This window comes from Bufo bufo, chromosome 6, assembly GCF_905171765.1.
Source record: "Bufo bufo chromosome 6, aBufBuf1.1, whole genome shotgun sequence".
Taxonomy (NCBI): Eukaryota; Metazoa; Chordata; class Amphibia; order Anura; family Bufonidae; genus Bufo; species Bufo bufo.
In genome coordinates this window covers 399394896-399411487 of record NC_053394.1, presented here as the reverse complement: position 1 = coordinate 399411487, position 16592 = coordinate 399394896, and the positions used below count along the sequence as shown (strand labels likewise).

General features: G+C 43.1%; 2 protein-coding genes across 2 annotated transcripts in view; both read left to right on the top strand.

Moving 5' to 3' along the window:
* The window catches only part of LOC121004472 (oocyte zinc finger protein XlCOF22-like), a 1539666-nt gene that overhangs the window by 174927 nt on the left and 1348147 nt on the right, over positions 1–16592 (top strand). The gene's annotated exons all lie outside the window — the stretch shown is intronic.
* Positions 5889–15059, top strand: LOC121004470 (gastrula zinc finger protein XlCGF26.1-like). The gene is made up of 4 exons (XM_040436706.1): positions 5889–6034; positions 6110–6207; positions 6341–6440; positions 13135–15059. Exons 1-4 carry the CDS (start codon positions 5950–5952, stop codon positions 14667–14669), a joined length of 1818 nt encoding a protein of 605 aa, XP_040292640.1. The 5' UTR covers positions 5889–5949; the 3' UTR covers positions 14670–15059.

Below are 16592 nucleotides of genomic sequence, written 5' to 3'. Positions count from 1 at the left end.
GACGGAGGAGATGTAGGGGGTGAAGCACTGTGGGGAGCATGGGTAGGATAGTAGACAGAGATGAGGGAGGAGATGTAGGGGGTGCAGCACTGTGGAGAGAACGGGTAGGATGGTAGACAGAGATGACGGAGGAGATGTAAGGGGGGTGCAGCACCAAAGAATGAGATACCAATAGTAGTCGGTACTATACGCGGGGAAACCCCAATTGATTTCTAGTGCATCGCCTTAACTTCTCGGCCACGACTACAGCAATGACTTCATATCCTGTGTGTAATGAGACTATGGTGTACGGCAGAATTATTTTTATGCTGTGTGATGGTGGGATATGGTGTGTTGTTTATCATTTCGTCACTGTTCATAATTTTACACATTTTAGGAGTGTTGTCTTGTTGCTCTACCATTCTGTGTATTCCCCAGGTCGTTGTTGGAGCGGTTGGGGCACAGGATTGTGAGGTGGGGTTGTCATCGTCCTGCTGCTGGGTGGAGGGGCAGATATAACCGGAGGCTGTGGTTTATGGTCCAGAAGCCTCCTCCATTGCAGTTGGATAGTAAGAGCCTCATCAGCCAAAGCTGCAGCCCTACCCAAGGTGCGCGGTGTGCGCTCCCGGACCCATTCCCGTATTTCGGATGGGCACTTGTCAATAAATTTTTCGGTTAGGAACGCCTGTACAACATCTTCCACAGTAAAGGCTTCCTCCGCTTCGAGCTATCTCTGACATGCCTGGGACATCTTATGAGCATACATCCTGAATGATCCCCCCGTAGTGCATGTGGGAGGTCTCGGAACTGGGGTGATAGCATGGTAATCCAGGATAGTCTGTTTTACAATGTTATAATCCCGGTTCCGCGGTGGATCCAGGGTTCGGTAAGCCTCGGCCACACTTCCGGTCAGGAGTCCAACTTACAAACGCATCCTGCCAGAGTGGGACAGCTCCTTTACGGCACACTGCTGCTCAAAGTCCTTGAAGAACCCCTCTACATCTCTGGAAAACTCATTAAACGTCTTGAAGTCCATCAGGGTGATCCGTACAGGTTCCTGGGTCGTTGGGTTAACAACGCTCCAAGTAACGTTACCCCCTCTTTCGGGCGCCATTGCTTCTTGTCTCCGCTGGGCTCGGCGAGCAGCCTCCTCCTTATACTCCTGGGAGACGCCTGGGCCCAGAGCCGCCATCTCTTCTTCGTACCACACCAACCACTGGCTTTTCGCGGTGGGAGTCCCCGTCTTCAACGCTTGCCTGTTGGACATCTGGGAGGAGGTGGTCTGGCTAGCACCCACCAGTAGATTAATACTGCCTACCGAGCGCTTGTAGTTGTAAGTAGCGCTGATTATGCGATTACATTATATACACAATTAACTATTACAGATACGATTATACAGTGAGCGGGGCCCGTGTAGTAGAATACAGTCACTGCACGGGCCCCGCTGTCATTATAAAAGCAGATGCGACCCCCACCCCTTGTATTGAGGGTCATTCACTACAGGGACACTGTTATGGAGGGGATCTGTGGATGACACATAGCGTAAGATGCTATATATGTGTCATCCACAGATCCCCCCCCATAACTGTGTCATACACAGATCCCCATAACAGTGCCATCCAGAGACCCCAATAAGAGCCACCCACAGATCCCCCATAATTGTCACCCACAGATCCCCCATAAGTGTCACCCACAGATCCCCCATAACAGTGCGTCACCCATAGATCCCCCATAACAGTGCGTCACCCACAGATCCCCCATAACAGTGCGTCACCCACAGATCCCCCATAACAGTGCGTCACCCACAGATCCCCCATAACAGTGCGCCATCCACAGATCCCCCATAACAGTGTGCCATCCACAGACCACAATTAGTTCAAAACCCACCAAAAGCACACCTATTGGTTCAAAATATTTTTTTTATTATTTTCCTCCTCAAAAACCTAGGTGCGTCTTATGGGCCGGTGCGTCTTATCGGGCGAAAAATACGGTATATATTGTATGTTCGCATTTTACACACTGAAGTATATCCGTACTGCATGGAGACAATGTTCTAATTATTATAAGGAGAGTTTTTGCAGTTTTTTTTCTATACATTTTGGCAGCCAATAATTAATATTGAAAAGCATTATTTTTCGTATGGCGGTAATGTTTTACGTATTATTTGGTAGAATTATAGGGACAATAATTTCTGTTCTGTGTTGGCGGTGTTATATAGCAGTGTTGAATACAGTCTGACAGAACTACTTTTATGCTGTCAATTATTCAGATACATTATTGTTCTTCATATACAGTAAGGGAGAGTAATATTTACTCGTACATTCTGGATCTGATACTATATGGTTGCATTTATATATATGAACCTGTAGTAGATTTTAAATAGGGATCGACCGATATAGATTTTTTTTAGAGCTGATACCGATATTCTGTGAATTTTCATATTTGAAAAAAAAAAAATTCCTACACAAATCTGCTGAAAATGAATATGTTTATTGTTAACGTGTAGTTTTTTTTTTCTAAATCTCTCTTTTTCATTTATACTTAATATTTTGGTGTTTTTTTCCCCCTACTTTTAGCCCCCTTAGGGGCTGGAACCCTTGTCCTATTCACCCTGATAGAGCTCTATCAGGGTTAATAGGACTTCACACTCTCCCTGCTGCCCTGTGCTTTGTGCACACAGCATCAGGGATGTTACCATGGCAGCCAGGGCTTCAGTAGCGTCCTGGCTGCCATGGTAACTGATCGGAGCCCCAGGATTACACTACTGGGGCTCCGATCGGAACTGCCACTGAGGAGGAGGGGAGAGGGGACCCTGTGGCCACTGCCCCCAATGATTAATACTGGGGGCCTTGGGTGGGCGCACTGCGCCACCAATGTCTTTAATACTGGGGTTTGGGGGGGGGTGCACTGCGCCACCAATGAAGATAACTATCTCATTAATTCATATACAGGAGGCGGGTGTTGGCTGCAGAATCACATAGCCGGCTCCTGACCTCTATGAGCGGGAGCTGCGATCTGCGGCAGTTAACCCCTCAGGTGCCGCAGAGCGCAGCTACTTGTCATAGAGGTCGGGAACCGGCTACATGATTCTGCAGCCAGCTCCCGCCTCCTGTATATGAATTAATGAGATAGTTATCTTCATTGGTGGCAGTGGCTAAAGCCTCCCTCCTCTCATTGGTGGCAGCAGCAGCACAGGGGGAGGGAGACGCTGCTTCCTTCTCCCCTGTGCTGCAGAGGGAACACGGAGAGCGCTGTCAGCAGCGCGATCCTTGTTCTCCATACGTTATCGGTATATCGGCAAAATAGATGCCGATACCGATAACGTTCAAAATCCTGAATATCGGCCGATAATATCGGTAAAACTGATAATCGGTCGATCCCTGTTTTAAATGCCGTATGCTGGCTTATGCAGCAGTTATTTATGCGCTTTATGGCAGAATTATTTCTGTACTGTTTGACAGAATACTATAAGGGGCCACATGACCCTGGAGCCGGGCTCCTCTGTCTATTTACGGACACAGGCCCACGTCCACTAATCGCTGTGCTCCTAAGCGCTATTGTAAACCGTACCAAGCTTTGACACCAACTGGTACATTTTTGGTGCAGATTGGCACATCTAGTTTTAGAGCAATTCTCCGCTCCTAGCTCGGCCATGTGGGAGTGGCTTTGTGGTAAATGGGCGGGACCTAAGATCCACCAATTTGCACCAAAATTGTGCCTTTCTTTCATACAGATGTCACAAAGTATGACAAGCAGTAGTGCCTGCACCGTCCAGCCTGAGCCGCTGTGATAAATCTGGTGCAGGTCTAGGGTAACGTCATCTACAGGTTTAGTAAATCTGCCCCATTCTCATCGCTTACTGTCTTTGTAGTGTGCTAACCACTGAGCCACTGTATATATTTTCCATGGGATATTTTTCTGTTACATCATAGTATTAATCTCTGGAAGGGATTAAAGGGGTTTCACCATCACATACAATGGGGGATATCGCTATTGTCTGATAGGTGCGGGTCCCACTTCTGGGACCCGCACCTACAATAAGATCGGAGCGTAGAGTGCTGTGGCTGGAGGCCCCCTGGTTTCCCGGGGTCCGGCCACCACCGCCGCTCCTCTCATACATGTAAATAGGAGCGCACCGGACATGCGCCGCCCCCACTCCCATTCATTTCTATGGAGCCAACAGAAATAGCCCAGCTGGCTCGGCTATTTTCGGCGGCCCCATGTAAATGAATGGAGGGTGGCTGCACATGCACAGTGGCCAAACCCCTTTAAGGAATCGAGCTGTTCATGAAATAGAGCTTTTCGTCTGTAAAAGGTTGTCGCTGCTGCTGAAGAAGCTCAACGGTCCCACTAGGGCTGGACATCTCACTTGGCCCTGACAATGTCGCATCCGCGCCATTATTCTGGCGCAAGCAGAAGTTCTGCTTCCAATACCAGAGCAGGGACTGTTCATGCGCCACTACCTGAGAGTGTACCGGCAGTAACTAGAAGTTGCACACCCAGTAGTTGAAGGAATAAATGTTGGTGCCCGTCCATCAGGTGTCCACTGTCACGAATCACAATACCATAAAGTCTTTAGAGAGTAAGGAACGCCACTCCAAGGGTAATATTTCGATGTGAATAAAGGGAGTCATTTACAACTTTTTGGCGTTTATCTGTTGCAGATTGCGGCACAAACGTTATTTGCACCGTAATCTGTAACTGCTGACGCCGGATCTAAAAAAAAGTAGGCATGTTGTGGGCAAGGAAGGTGCACCCTGGCTGGCCCGTCTCATTTATCATTTTCTACGCTTGTTTTAGGCATAGAAAATGATGTATATGTAAGACAAAGAAGCCGACATAGATTTAGATAGGTGCTGGATGTGCCGAAAGTTACGTAGAGGCCGGCGCTTCTACATAAATTCGGCCAGTTAAAGGGGTATTATGACCGCCACAGTTTATTATATCCAGTTACACGAAACACAGTAAAGCAGCGACATTTTGGAGCTGAGCTGCCCTTTATCAAGCTGTGATAGGCAAAAACAACCGCGAGTAACCATTATATGGGGAGTATAATACGAAGCAGATGAAACGTACATATAAAAACCAAGGTCACAAATGTTGATGCTGACTGCAGTGCATTAGGGTACTTTCCCACTAGCGTTTTTCTTTTCCGGCATAGAGTTCCGTCCTAGGGGCTCAAATCCGGAAAAGAACTGATCAGTTTTATCCTAATGCACTCTGAATGGAGAGTAATCTGTTCAGGATGCATCAGGCTTTTCAGAAAACCGTAGCATGTTGTATTTTTACCTCCGGCCAAAAATCCAGAGCACTTTGACTGAACGCCGCTTTTTCCCATTGACTTGCATTAACGCCGGATCTGGCGCTGTGTGTTCAGTCAAACCGGATCCGGCTTTTGCATGTTAAACCCGAAAAATGTGAAAAAAAAAGTCCATAAATGGCGGATCCGTTTTTTCCAATGCATTTTTTCATTGAGATCAAAATCCTGATCAGGATTCAAATGTAATACGTTTTCACACGTTTTTCCGGATCCGGCGGGCAGTTCCGGTGTCGGAATTGAACGCCGGATTGAAACAACGCTAGTGTGAAAGTAGCCTTATAATGGTACCGTACCACAAATACAATGGTGTGGAATATCCCCCCGACACCAAAATGACTAAACAAGGAGGTGGGGCAGGTAACCTTTATTAATCAATGAATCAGACGCTATAAGCAAAAATTGTAAAGAATGCGCTAAAAGCAAATCTCCATAAATAAATGAGTTATATGAACAAATTGCCAACATCGGCAGGTGTTTCAATATGTCATCTATCCAGTAAGATCCAGATGTCTGTATGATTGAGCTGCTGACTGGAGAGGTGACACTGCTGGGAATGCTGGGACATTATATAGTAACACTATGAAGGGATCTGGGTAATGACTGTATCATGTTCTTAGGTTCCTATAAGGTGCCATGGAGTCTATTTCTCCATGGAAGAGTCAAAATGTTTAGAAGGAAACAAAGATCTGTACAAGGACGTCATGATGGAGGATCACCGGCCTCTCACATCATCAGGTAATAGACATGACTAAATACACATGTCCTCTCATTATTTGATTAATGAATTCAGTCTCTGGATGTTTTCTATAGTTAGATCCGGTAAGATAAAAACACAGGAGAGGCGGCACAGTCCTCTTGTTCCACAGCATGGTTCAGAAGAACATCACAATGTCCCACAGGATGATCAGGTAGATGGAGATAAGGTCTCATGAAATGTTCTCTATGATTTGTAGAAGATCTTGTGTTCAGGCTTGTTTTATCCTTCTCAAACATCCCACATGACTCCTCCAACCGTCTTCATTTACAGTATTTGTTTCACAGGTTTTGGATCCAGATAAAGATCTGAAAATGATTAAGGCTACAGAGACATATGTGAAGGGTGAGCAGAGTATAGAGGACATTCCTACAGATAACCGCCCAGGTGAGTAGTAACCACTAAATTAAGCAATGAAGACTCACAGATTCTACTCATTAACTTGATAGAACAACTTTACAATCAATTTTTAGGCTCTATCTCAGGGGCGGACTGACAACTCATGGGGCCCCTGGGCAATAGGAGATTATGGGGCCCCTGTGTCACCGCCCACCCTCAAGCCACAACATATCGCCTACACTTGGTACAGAATTTCTCTTCACTATGTTCAAAATAAATGTTTACTAATTTAAAAAAATAAAATCACACCCTCCACCACAAGCGTATTTCAGACTCAGTGTATCGCATAGCTCCACAGCAATGCAACTCACAGTAATGTGCGATGTGCAAGTACATCACAGATCACCTCAGCAATAAAATGCATAGAAAAGTGCACTGTGTGAGTATCGCAAGCTCTACAGCAATATAAGTCACAGGAATGTGCAGCTTGTGAGTGTATTACAGATCACCTCATCAATGCAATGCACAGGAATGTGCAGTGTGTGAGTATGTCATAGCCAACCCACTGCTTTCCCATAGGGAAGCATTGGGAGGCTATTGCGCATGCGTGGCTTCATAGAGATGCTTTGAATCAATGCATTTCTATGAGGAGTGTTTAGCGTGAATGCCAGTGTTGCACAACCGGACTAGGAAGCACCTCTAGTGGCCGTCTGATGAGTGGCCACTAGAGGGTTCCTTGGCAGTAATGTAAATACTTACAGAGACATGCTATAGCCACAATAACTACCACGTTTAGCTGTTGTGGTTCTGGTGACTATAGTGTCCCTATAAAAAAAAAAGAATCAGCACAAAAGTATCAAATATTCTAAAAGTATCATTATTCTAAAAATTAAAAAAGCACAACTATATAGTATTTTGCAGATTCCTTTTTTATTTTTATTTTTTTACAATGTGCATAGTACTGTACCCCTTCTTCATCCCCCCCCACCCCCTTCTCCAACCAACCAGCACCCATACTCACATAAAACAAGTAATATATATATAATATAACTTACAGTGAATTACTGTAAATACTTACAGTTCTGAAGACCCCAGCAGGCTCAGGATCAGTGCTCTGGGCAGTGGGCAGCTGGGCTCAGGGCTGGAAGTGGGCACCGCTCTGCAGTTCAGGAAGGAGACGTATAAGACGCACCTAGGTTTTAGAAGGGGGACAATAAGAAAAAAATATTTTTCATTACACCTCAGCTCAAACCACCAATCAAACCCCCAATGTAAATCAGACCTCAGCTGACAGCCCCAATCAGACCCCCAATGTTAATAAGACCTCAAATCAGACCCCCAATCAGACCTCAGCTCAGACCCAAATGTAAATGACCCCCAATCAGCCCTATAATCAGCCCTCATGCCTCTCAGCCCACATTATCATCCCTTATGCCTCTCATCAGCCCCCATTATCATCCCTTATGCCTCTCATCAGCCCCATTATCATCCCTTATGCCTCTCGGCCCCCATTATGCCTCTCAGGCCCTCCATTATGCCTTTCTGGCCCCCCATTATGCCTCTCAGGCAGCCCCCATGATGACTCTCAGGCAGCCCCCATTATGCCTCTCAGCCCCCATATTATGCCTCAGCTCCCAGCAAAATAAAACACTTACCTCTCCTGCTCCTGGACTCCGCTGCTCCTCACTGGCATCGCAATCTTCTTCCTCCTGCTGTCGGCTGCCGCGCACAGTGTGACGTCACAGAGCGACTCACGCTGTGCGCAGCCCTGCACAGCCAACAGCCGAGGATCAGGAAGCAGTGAGTACCGATCCTTCCTGGTCCTCCGGTACTAATCAGCGCTTCCAAAATCGTTCCATGCCCGAGTGCCCGAATGGTCAGTCCGCCCCTGTCTTCAGTCAGTAGTTTTAGCTTTATATTTACACATTCAGCCAAAATACAAATTAAATATGGGTGAAAATGTGATACCGTTGTATCAGTAACATGTGATATGCATTTAAATGTGGATTTACAGCATTGGACATGAAATATGAAATTTGAATGAGGCCTATTTCTTGAACAACTGCTGTCAGTACTAATGAGAGAAATAATGTTGTGACTAAGGATCGATTAGCTCCTGTTAGGCCCCTTTCACACGGGCGTGTATTCCGCGCGGATGTGATGCGTGAGGTGAACGCATTGCACCCGCACTGAATACCGACCCATTCATTTCTATGGGGCTGTTCAGATGAGCGGTGATTTTCACGCATCACTTATGCGTTGCGTGAAAATTGCAGCATGCTCTATATTCTGCGTTTTTCACGCAACGCAGGCCCCATAGAAGTGAATGGGGTTGCGTGAAAATCGCAAGCATCCGCAAGCAAGTGCGGATGCGGTGCGATTTTCACGCATGGTTGCTAGGTGACAGTCTATTCACTGTATTATTTTCCCTTATAACATGGTTATAAGGGAAAATAATAGCATTCTGAATGCAGAATGCATAGTAGGTGATCAATTGAGGGTTAAAAAAATTAACTCACCTTCTCCTCTTGTTCACGTAGTTCCCGATCTCTTCTTTACTTCTTAAAAGATGAACTATCGGCTAGGACCTGTGGTGACGTCAGATCACATGCTCCAATCACATGGTCCATCACCACGGTGATGGACCATGTGATTGGAGCATGTGATCTGACGTCACCAAAGGTCCTTTAGCCCATAGCTCATCATTAAAGAAGTAAAGAAGAGACCGGGAACTATGCGAACAAACGGAGAAGGTGAGTTAATTTTTATTTTTTTTAACCCTCAATTGATCACCTACTATGCATTCTGCATTCAGAATGCTATTATTTTCCCTTATAACCATGTTATAAGGGAAAATAATAACATCTACACAACACCTAACCCAAACCTGAACTTCTGTGAAGAAGTTCGGGTTTGGGTACCAAACATGCGTGATTTTTCTCACGCGAGTGCAAAACGCATTACAATGTTTTGCACTCGCGTGGAAAAATCGCGGGTGTTCCCGCAACGCACCCGGACATTTTCCCGCAACGCCCGTGTGAAAGAGGCCTTAGAGTCATGTTACTGTGTGCAACCAGAATACAGAACATGGAGTCATGCACCGATCAACCATAACATTAGAAATACTCACAGGTAAAGTGAATATAATTTATTTCATGACAATGGAAACTGTCATGCAGTGGCATATGTTAGGCGGCAAGCACTGTGCAATCATTTCTTTAAATTGACGCACATGATGTGAATAGAGGCAGGGGAAATGGACCAGGGTAAGAATCTGAGCAGCTTCAACAAGTGCTAAACTGTTATGGCTAGACAACTGGATCAGACCATCTCCAATCTGCAGGTCTTGTTGGGTGTTCTACTTAGTACCTACCAACAGTGGTCCAAGGAGGTAAACTAGTAAACTGACCACAGGTCATGGGCACTCAAGGCTTTCTGATTTGTGTGAAAGCTAGCCCATGTAGTCAAACCCTGCAGAAAACCTACTGTGGAACAAGTTGATGAAAAAGTTCATGCTGGCTATGATACAAAAGGTGTCAGTACACACAGTATACACTGCGTGCAGAATTATTAGGCAAATGAGTATTTTGACCACATCATCCTCTTTATGCATGTTGTCTTACTCCAAGCTGTATAGGCTCAAAAGCCTACTACCAATTAAGCATATTAGGTGATGTGCATCTCTGTAATGAGAAGGGGTGTGGTCTAATGACATCAACACCCTATATTAGGTGTGCATAATTATTAGGCAACTTCCTTTCCTTTGGCAAAATGGGTCAAAAGAAGGACTTGACAGGCTCAGAAAAGTCAAAAATAGTGAGATATCTTGCAGAGAGATGCAGCACTCTTAAAATTGCAAAGCTTCTGAAGCGTGATCATCGAACAATCAAGCGTTTCATTCAAAATAGTCAACAGGGTCGCAAGAAGCGTGTGGAAAAACCAAGGCGCAAAATAACTGCCCATGAACTGAGAAAAGTCAAGCGTGCAGCTGCCAAGATGCCACTTGCCACCAGTTTGGCCATATTTCAGAGCTGCAACATCACTGGAGTGCTCAAAAGCACAAGGTGTGCAATACTCAGAGACATGGCCAAGGTAAGAAAGGCTGAAAGACGACCACCACTGAACAAGACACACAAGCTGAAACGTCAAGACTGGGCCAAGAAATATCTCAAGACTGATTTTTCTAAGGTTTTATGGACTGATGAAATGAGAGGTAGTCTTGATGGGCCAGATGGATGGGCCCGTGGCTGGATTGGTAAAGGGCAGAGAGCTCCAGTCCGACTCAGACGCCAGCAAGGTGGAGGTGGAGTACTGAGATGAGCTTGTTGGGCCTTTTCGGGTTGAGGATGGAGTCAAGCTCAACTCCCAGTCCTACTGCCAGTTTCTGGAAGACACCTTCTTCAAGCAGTGGTACAGGAAGAAGTCTGCATCCTTCAAGAAAAACATGATTTTCATGCAGGACAATGCTCTATCACACGCGTCCAAGTACTCCACAGCGTGGCTGGCAAGAAAGGGTATAAAAGAAGAAAATCTAATGACATGGCCTCCTTGTTCACCTGATCTGAACCCCATTGAGAACCTGTGGTCCATCATCAAATGTGAGATTTACAAGGAGGGAAAACAGTACACCTCTCTGAACAGTGTCTGGGAGGCTGTGGTTGCTGCTGCACGCAATGTTGATGGTGAACAGATCAAAACACTGACAGAATCCATGGATGGCAGGCTTTTGAGTGTCCTTGCAAAGAAAGGTGGCTATATTGGTCACTGATTTGTTTTTGTTTTGTCTTTGAATGTCAGAAATGTATATTTGTGAATGGTGAGATGTTATATTGGTTTCACTGGTAAAAATAAATAATTAAAATGGGTATATATTTGTTTTTTGTTAAGTTGCCTAATAATTATGCACAGTAATAGTCACCTGCACACACAGATATCCCCCTAAAATAGCTAAAACTAAAAACAAACTAAAAACTACTTCCAAAAATATTCAGCTTTTGATATTAATGAGTTTTTTGGGTTCATTGAGAACATGGTTGTTGTTCAATAATAAAATTAATCCTCAAAAATACAACTTGCCTAATAATTCTGCACTCCCTGTATCATGGCTCACAAAGCCACCAGAATGCCCAATTACCATTATCCACTGCCAAAAGTGCATATAATAGGCATATGAGCATCAGAATTTGAAAAATATATGCAGTTTAACTGTAGCCATTTCAACAAATGGATATACAGAATATGAATGTAAGAATATAGTGGTGAGAAAGAAATACAGGGTCGCCATCTGGGACCACCACCAGCAAACTCTAAATCTGCTGCCTATCTTCCTTCCCCACCCCAGTTAATAGATCAACGGAGCTCCCTGCGAGGCCAGTTGAACTTGGCCACTCAGGCCCCATGTTATTTCTGTGGAGTAAGGCGGTAGAAAACAGGTGTGAGCTTGAAAATAGCAGAAGAGTAAAAGCAAAACAGAAGACAAGGGGTTATTCTAGAAACAAGCTGAGGTGTCAAAGCCAGGAGAATCAGTAGAAACCTAATTAGTTAGATGAGAATCAAATCCTGAAACAAGCCAAGGTCAACACATCGGAAGGTCCAACAGAAATGCAGCACTGTTTATTTTCAGATATCAGGAGCCAGAAAACCAAAAATGACAGACAGTCAGTGCCTGACCTAAATCCACCACCTAGCTTTGAGATTGAGACCGAGCCAGGGACCTGATTGGCCCAGCATTCAAACTCCATAAAAAAATAGATAATATAGATCAATGTATAAATCAATGTGATATAGTTTTAATTTTTTTTTAGCATTCTGAAGAAAATCATGCTTGTGTGGCCACATGCCTTGCAATTTGTATGGAATGTTTTTTTTCTAGAAATGCTATAAATATTAACCCCTTGTTGCCACAATCAATTTTTGGTTGAAATTGAAAAAATAAATAAAATTCTGCTAATGTTTTAGGGAATAATTTTTATATTGTTTTATGTGCCCTAAGACTGAAATGTTACCTCTTTATTCCATGGTCAGTTTGATTACAGAGATACCAATTATATGGTTTACTACTTAGTTAAAAAAATTGCCTCGCGACCACTTTTTTAAATTTGTTCTAGGGGCAAAATGACCCAAAAAACAACGATTTGAGTGTTTAATTTTTTTTTCTGTTATGTCAAACACTATGCAGAGTACATATTTTTGGTCATATTTGACACGGCAATAGCAGTCATTCTTTATTGGTTGTTTGTGGAAAGGGGGGCGATTTGAATTTTCAGCCTTGTTATTTTTATATATTTGAATTTTATTTTCCCCTAGCAGAGTTTAATATGCAGCCATTGAATTGTTGATACGATCCTCTGTAGTACATTAGTGTTGCAGTCTATGGTGACTTTGATGTCTTCCTGTTAAGCCCATTACAAGGTCCCAGGCTTCCTTTCTAACCAATCAGCACCTAGCAATTTCACTGAGAAGTGTTTGGTTGGCAGGGAGATGAGGCCTTAGAGGTATCCTTCCCTTCTAATTATTCAGATACCATAGCCACTATTGACCAAGGCATCTGAGGAGTGAAGTGTCCATGATCACAGACATCTCCGATCACAGACATTGCTTGCCACATGCTATGATGGTGGCTGAGCTCCTGAGTTGGCACCATATTTTACCTCCCAATATACTCTGTACATGATGCTATGGGGTTAATATAATTCTATGGTTATAGTATACAAAATAATAAAATTATTTTTATTCTTGGCAGATGACTGTACCAGGAGCTCAGAGGGACATCTGAAATCTTCTGATTTTAAAACAGAGGATTGTGGTATCACAGAGGACACTTACAAAGAAGATGCCATTATCCCAGATATACCCTTAGTTCTTCACAGCAAACACCTATCATCTGATTTGTCACAGCAAAATAAAAGCCACAGAAAAGCGAAAACAAGGGAGAAGCGATTTTTATGTTCAGAATGTGGAAAAGGTTTTCCCCATAGATCATCTCTTGTTATACATAAGAGAATTCACACAGGGGAGAAGCCATATGCATGTTCAGGCTGCGGGAAATGTTTTAAAGATAAGTCAGCTCTTATTAAACATGAAAGAATTCACACGGGGGAGAAGCCATATTCATGTTCATACTGTGGTAAATGTTTCAATGTGGTATCAATTCTTGTTAAACATCAGAGAATTCACATGGGAGCAAACCCTTTTCTATGTTCAGAATGTGGGAGAAGTTTTACAGAAAGATCCGCCCTTATTACACATGAGAGAATTCACTCAGGGGCGAAGCCATTCTCGTGTTTGGAATGTGGGAAATGTTTTACCCAAAAATCAACTCTTATTAAACATCAGAGAATTCACACGGGGGAGAAGCTATATTCATGTTCATACTGTGGTAAATGTTTCAATGTGGTATCAATTCTTGTTAAACATCAGAGAATTCACACGGGAGCAAAGCCTTTTCTATGTTCAGAATGTGGGAGAAGTTTTACAGAAAGATCCGCCCTTATTACACATGAGAGAATTCACTCAGGGGCGAAGCCATTCTCGTGTTCGGAATGTGGGAAATGTTTTACCCAAAAATCAACTCTTGTAAAACATCAGATAATTCACACAGGGGAGAAGACCTATGCATGTTCAGGCTGCGGGAAATGTTTTACAGATAAGTCAGCTCTTATTAAACATGAGAGAATTCACACGGAAGAGAACCCATATTCATGTTCATACTGTGGTAAATGTTTCAATGTGGTATCAATTCTTGTTAAACATCAGAGAATTCACACGGGAGCAAAGCCTTTTCTATGTTCAGAATGTGGGAGAAGTTTTACAGAAAGATCTGCCCTTATTACACATGAGAGTAGTCACTCAGGGGCGAATCCTATCTCGTGTTCGGAATGTGGGAAATGTTTTACCCAAAAATCAACTCTTGTTAAACATCAGAGAATTCACACAGGGGTAAGGCCATTTTCCTGTTCAGAATGTGGGAAGAGTTTTACTCAGAAATCAACTCTAGTTAAACATCAGAGACTTCACACAGGGGAGAAGCCATTTTCATGCCAAAAATGTGGGAAATGTTTCAAAGAGAAATCGACACTTGTTAAACATGAGAGAAATCACATAGGTTTGAGGCCATTTCCATGTTCAGAATGCGAGAAATGCTTTAACCAAAAATCAGATCTTGATAGACATCAGAGAATTCACACAGGGGAGAAGCCATTTTCATGTTCCGAGTGTGGGAAATGTTATAGACTTAAGGCAGGTCTTGTGGCTCATCAGAGGAGTCACACAGGGTAGAAGTTATTTTGATGTACCGTATGTGGAAAGTGTTAAAGTTCACTGTAAATGCGCATCGATGAACTCACACAGGAAGCACATTTTCGTGCCCAGATTCTACCTGTGTCATAATAGCAGACTAGCTCTGTACTTTTACAGCATTATAATTATGTGGATACTGTCACTGTGCCTACACAATCAGCAACAAGATTATGACTAATAAAATAAAAAAAAGCTACAACTACAATCAGATAAGTCCCAGCAGTTTAACCTCTTAAATGTCACAGTAAAAAGTGACTTCAGTGTTTGGTATTTGTATCTACAGAGGCATGACATCAGTGTTCAGTATAATTATGTTTTATTAATACTTATATGAAACAGTAAATACGTTAACCGTTTTTTAAATTTTTATTAGGCTACTTTCACATCTGCAATTTGGTTTCGGGTTTTGAGATCCAGCAGAGGATCTCAAATCTGGCCCAAAACGGTTCAATTTGATTTAAGGATGCATCCAATCCGTTAGGATGCGGTTGTGTTAAGTCAAAATGGAACAAAACGGATCCGTCACTAAAAACAATGTAAGTCATTGGGTGACGGATACTTTTTTTTTTTTTTTTAGGATCCCCAAAAAATTTGGTTCCGACACCACTGGCTTACATTGTTTATGGTGACAATCTGGTTTGTTCCATTTCGATAACTAGACACAAAACCACAGTTTGCATCGGTTTTGTGTCTGCCAGAACAGGATGCATCCTGAACAGAACATACCCCATTCACAATACATTGGCCCTAATCTGAACCCTTTTGGCCTGGTTTTGAGATCCTCTGCCAGATCTCAAAACCGGAATGCCAAAACGCTGATGTGAAATTAGCCTTAAAAATTATGCATTTTTAAACACTATTTCACATTTTTAAAAAAATTGGTACTACTACAATCTTAACCACCTGTAGAATTAAGATAACATAGTTATATTGCGCAACAAAAATACCACAAAAACATTGCAAGGTTCTCATTCCTCCAGGTCGTGGTATATCAGTAGTAGTAAGTGAGAGGCACTGGACTTGTATTTTCTTTTGAAGGCATTTCGTTAGTCATCCGACTGGCTTTCTCAATAAGAATGACTTGTTCAAGGAATCTCCGGCATTAAATACTAGCGACTCATCCTACCACTTGTTTTATCTCCAGTGCCATTGATTGCCACAGACAGCTGATTGGTGGGATGCTGGATCAGGACCCCACCAGTTTAATACTGATTACGTCTCTGGAGGATATTTCATTGAAGTCTGAAATGGGTGGGTCTTTAAGGGGTTCAATACAGTTTAGTGACATAGTACAAGATACAAATACAAAGTAAAGTCATAGAATAGAAAGGGAAAGCAATACAGAGCACTAAATGATCATTAAAAATGTCTGCAGATAGCTCACCTGTATATCAACCATGTGTATAGAATATTTCACATCAATGTATATCTCATAATTAGTGGTGGCCAATCATTAATAAACATTTCTTTTAAAACGTATATTCTTGTGTCTGTGCCTATCATTCCTTATTCTTTAGATTTTAAGCTATTTTCCGAGAACCAATGGAGCTGAGTAAGAGCAGGTAGGCATTTTGGGACAGATTGACTAAGACTAGCATTTCATACATTTCTGGTTTCTCCTGAGAAAAGAGAACCATCTTTCTAGCACTACCACTTGGAAGTGGCTCCCTATGAGTCACAATCTGATTTTTAACAAGCCTTGGGACAATAGCCTGGCCAGATATTCATCCATGGACAGCTGTTTTGGGTTGCTTGACCCTCAACAGTACAGATCAGTATTCTGGCTGGCTGGGTGTAATGGCTTGGATACAGTTTGAGCAGGGTACTGGCTCTTCTTAAGGAGCAGATTAAAGAGAAAAAGATGTAAAGGGTTAATCACAAGACTTACTCGGAATAATCCAA

Bases quoted from the DNA above. Each gene is read 5' to 3' on its own strand.
- LOC121004470 (XM_040436706.1), top strand. From the start codon at position 5,950: ATGGAAGAGTCAAAATGTTTAGAAGGAAACAAAGATCTGTACAAGGAC. The intron at 6,035-6,109 runs GTAATAGACATG...TGTTTTCTATAG, and splicing joins CCGGCCTCTCACATCATCAG to TTAGATCCGGTAAGATAAAA. The intron at 6,208-6,340 runs GTAGATGGAGAT...TTTGTTTCACAG, and splicing joins ATGTCCCACAGGATGATCAG to GTTTTGGATCCAGATAAAGA.